General features: G+C 34.2%; 1 protein-coding gene across 1 annotated transcript; it reads left to right on the plus strand.

The window, feature by feature from the left end:
* Positions 1-201: 201 nt before the first annotated feature.
* LOC306884147 (glycoprotein hormone beta-5-like) lies at positions 202-2,906 on the plus strand. The gene is made up of 4 exons (XM_079439843.1): positions 202-483; positions 587-638; positions 1,372-1,570; positions 2,504-2,906. The coding sequence occupies exons 2-4, from the start codon at positions 610-612 to the stop codon at positions 2,693-2,695; spliced, it is 420 nt and encodes a 139-aa protein (XP_079295969.1). The 5' UTR covers positions 202-483; positions 587-609; the 3' UTR covers positions 2,696-2,906.
* Positions 2,907-4,779: the final 1,873 nt, after the last annotated feature.

Genomic DNA, 4,779 nt, shown 5'->3' on the forward strand with positions numbered 1-4,779 from the left:
GACACCACCTGGAGCCAGGACTAACCACAGCCCACAAGATGGATGGATGAATAAATGAATACATGGATTAGAGGATAAATGTGTTTCCCCATTCTCTTCCATGTGGATGACTCCGAACAAAAGGAGGTTCTTTCCTCTTCATTAAATTAATGGATGCACGGCTGATGTACCTGAGTAGCAGGTAAGACGTGCACAGATTTCAGAGCCTGAGGGGCTGGATCAATCTCCACACACATGGACTCACCGGCTCCTTCCCTGTTTGTCTTTGGTCTTATGTGACATCTCTTTATTACGGCTGGATGCAGTTGGCGCTACAGAGACAGCCCCGTGTGTTTTAGGTGGGGTTGGCAGTGCCTTTTCTAATAAATTACAGATTTGTGCAAGTTCAGTGTCAGAGGAACTTCTGGAGAGGTGATATCAGGACTTGAATTGAGATTTCTCGCTGATTCTGGAGAGTTTAGCTGTGCTGCATTTGCCATCCAGGTATCTTTGACCTTGCTGAAACTAAGAAGACAGATAGAAGATAAGTGAGATTTGTGTTTTAATAATTATTTGTAATTATTAATTACTGTTATTTTGTTAACAGATCCACAGTCACTAGAATCAGCAATGGCTCCTCTGAGGTCTGGAGCACAGGGGTGAGAAATTTAAATAGTCCTTTTTACAGCTCTTTATGGAAATTCTATTTTGGGACATCTTATCATAGTTTAAAAATGTCATTTAATGATAGATTTTCAAGGGTAAAACAGTAAAACAAAAATGACAAACACAAACTTCCAAATTTGGGGTTTTGTAAGATTTTTAATGTAATTTGTTCAATCAAATTTGCAACTAAATGGGGAAATCTTATTACAAAGTAAAATAACGTTCCTACTTTAATATATTTTTAGATGCAATTTACCGTATTTCCTGTGATACCAAAGCTGAATTTTTCAGTGTCACATTCTTTTATCATCTGTTGAAAACATTGAAACTTAATGCTTTTCTGTGCAAACTGATATTTTTTTAATCTTTGATGAATAGAATGTCCAAATTATTTTTTTTTTAAAGATTATAATAGTCGTTACTGTCACTTTGATCAATATAATGCACCCTTGCTGAATGAAAGTGCAAAAAATAAACTGACCTAGTGGTAGTGTACATGCTAGGAATTATACAAATTTTACAAAACAATTTGAATGTGACTTTTTATAAGTAAGAGAAAAACAGCTCTGTTTTCATGGATCATTACAACTCAAATTATACACTTATGTTAATCAAAAGTAATTGCTTGATTTTTTTTACAACCTACAGAGCTTTTACAACACTTAATCATACTTCTGAGACACACGGCCTCCTCATGAACTCTTATTCTCTCTGTATGTGTGGTAGGCCGTCTCCTGTAACTCTGTGCTGTGTGACACTGGCTGTTTGGCTGTGTTGCGGTGCTCATACAGAGGCTTCTGTGCTCAACCTGAAGCGTTTCATTGGCTGTGCAGTCAGAGAATTTACCTTTCTGGCCCGTAAGCCAGGATGCAGTGGGCTGCACATCACCACTGATGCCTGCTGGGGACGCTGTGAGACCTGGGAAGTAAGACTGATCTTATTAGCCTGTGACAAAAATATGCTCACATAAAAAGAGAGAAGAGCTTTTGCAGCACACCTGCAATGTGATCAATACTTAATCAAAATTATATAAGAAATGTCAAGGTGATAATACTTTTATTACAAGAAATTGCATAGTTAATTGAAATTGCATAGTATATTACATAGTATTTTAAATCATAGACAAGGTGATTTTGCTTTTATACAAACTGAAGCAGCCAAAAAGGTTTGACTATTTCACAAAAATGCAAAGATAGAATGTTAGTTTGTATTTATTTTGCAAAAAAAATTTCATTTGTATTACTGATTGTGTTCGTAAGATTGGATTGTGTTTTCATTTTACAAATAGAGCAGTTGAAAGCACTTTGGGAACAGAACTCACTTTGACCCAAATAATCGTTTTCTGAAAGAAAAAAAAAAAATACATCGAACAGCTTTTCCTTTAGTGCTCTTAAGAGAGGGAGAACCTCTTGGGCTGATTGCTAGAAATTAAAGGAAAAAATAACAGAAAATAGAGAAAAATGGTTGAGATATTGCAGTCAGGCCTGGCTTTGTTCCTGTTGTTTTGAATTGTTTTATAATGATTTCTTATGTATTTTTTGATTCATGACAATTTTCTGCAAAATATGTTTTACATACATTATTATTTACTGCTCTTAACACTGCTCTTTTCCCCACTACATTAGGTCGTTCAGTTTTAAGAGTCAGATCAGGATAATATTCATTATGCCTTCAGGGACAAATTTCACTTCCAGTATATGTTATTTGGGTTGGAACAGACATTTGAGACATTATTTAACATGTTTAATTAAGAGTCTACAGTCTATCTAAAAAAAATAAATCAGTAGCCCAGATGAAAAATCCTCATTATGACATCAGTCTGACACACACCCTTCTTTTCACCTGTCAATCACTGCAGAAGCCAGTCCTGGACCCGCCCTTCATCGAGTCGCACCAGCGCGTGTGCACTTATAACGAAACTCGATTGGAGACGGTGCAGCTGCCGAACTGCTCAGCACACGTGGACCCATCCTACACCTACCCCGTGGCCCTCCGGTGTGACTGTGGGGTTTGTCTCACTAGCACCACTGAATGTATCACTTCGGTCTGATATGCTGGAGAAACCAGCCTCCACTTAAAACACCAAAGAGCATGGGCACGGCAGGAATAAAATGAATAAAAAAAATCTATCTGTTTCATGTCTATGTACATGCAGGAGAGATTTTACCTTCAAATGGTCACTGTATGTTACTTTCTCATCTTCTTTGTACTTTCCTTCTTTTTTTTCCTGAAAAGAGCAAAACTGAATAAAACGGCAAACAACACACCTGTGGTCTTCTGTCATAACCTGAAAAAATCTTATAGCTACAGGGCATAAGCCATTAAATTATGTAACATTTTATGTTCTATCCTTCATTTAATTGAGACAGAAAAACTTCTACAAATCCCCATGCATTTAAAATTTTTATTAAACTGATCAAAAGTGACAGTAAGTACATTTATAATGTTACTAAAGATATCTACAGTATAACAAATTAATTGTTCTTTTGAACTTTCTGCTTAAAGACTTCCTAAAAATTTAGCATAATTTCCATTAAAATATTAGCAAAGCTAACACTGATAATAATAATAAATGTTTCTTGAGCAAAAACACAAGCATGAAAGATCATGTGACACTAAAGACTGCAGTAATGGCTGCTGAAAAACCAACTTTGCGATCACAGGAATAAACCATGTTTTAAAATATTTTAAATATAAAAACAGTTATATTAATTGTTATAATATTTCACAAAATTACTGTTTTTACTGTACTTTTTTTATCAAATAAATAAATGTAGCTTTGGTGAGCCTAAGAGACTTCTTTCGTTTAAAAAATCTTACCAACCCCAAACTTTGAACAGAATGGTATTTCCATATTAAATAAACATACAGTAAATAAAAAAGGTGAATTAAAAAAAAAAAAAAAAAAGTACTGTATAATGGCCACAGTGCATGATGGGTTGTTTTTTCTTATTTGTCAGGAGATTAGCTGTGTGTTTGTTTTGACAGTAGAGGTGAAAGTCCTGTGACTATGATACATGTCCATATGTGTGTTAAAGAAATCATTAGGGGGTCCAACCACCTGTTCAATGCTGCTCTCATCTCAATCACTGACTCATAGTGTAATGCCAGTTATAGTCATATTTACCACCTGCTCCTGACTTTCCATCTCAGGCCAACCAGACACACTTGTTATCCATTTAAACTTTAGTGTATTTACTTTACATTTGCTGATCACACACACATATGAGAATGACAATATATAATTTTCTCAGGTACCTGCAGCACTGAAGACTATTTTTTCTGAATGCTGTGTTACTGTTAGTTCACATGTTCCAGCAGTCCCTGCATGATAAATTATTTAAAACCTCACTAATGTGAAAATGATGAGAAAACATTCTCCTCTCCCATTGTATTGAGTCGCAGATGCACATGATTATTACCTTTTCCATTATAAACCTGAACACAGGGTGTAACGCCTCAGAGGTCAAATGCAGCAAATTCTGCACTGGAAATTATATTTAAGGTCAACAGTATGATATAGTTTCATTAACTTTCACAATCACAAATGTGTGCAGATTACTTTCATTGATTTTGCTGAGATAAATGTGGTGTATTCTTCACAAGAAAAGGACAAAAATGTTGTCTATCATTGCAACAAAGGTACTTAAAATAAGGGCAGCTGTTATCCCAAAAATAAATAAAATAAAATAAAATAAAATAAAATAAAATAAAATAAAATAAAATAAAATAAAATAAAATAAAATAAAATAAAATAAAATTCAATTCAATTCAATTCATGTGACACTGAAGACTGGAGTAACGGCTGCTGAAAATTCAGCTTAAGAATACATTTCCTATTAAAATATATGACAGTAAAAGACAGTTACTTAAACTGTAATAACTATAATAATAACAATATTACTGTTTTACTGTACTTTTGATCAAATAAATGCAGCTTTGGTGAACATAAGATATTTTTTAAAAAGAATGCTTTAAAAATGTATCAACCCCAAACTTTGGAATGTACTTCTGTAAATTATATTAAAAACTTGTGGTAAATGTTGAGGTAAATGTGGTGGTTTCTTCACAAGAGTGGGACACTAATTCAGATCACTTCGATGAGATGCTAAAACCAAATTCTTAATATTGAGT

Source organism: Barbus barbus (genome assembly GCF_936440315.1).
Source record: "Barbus barbus genome assembly, chromosome: 18".
In the NCBI taxonomy this organism is placed as follows: domain Eukaryota; kingdom Metazoa; phylum Chordata; class Actinopteri; order Cypriniformes; family Cyprinidae; genus Barbus; species Barbus barbus.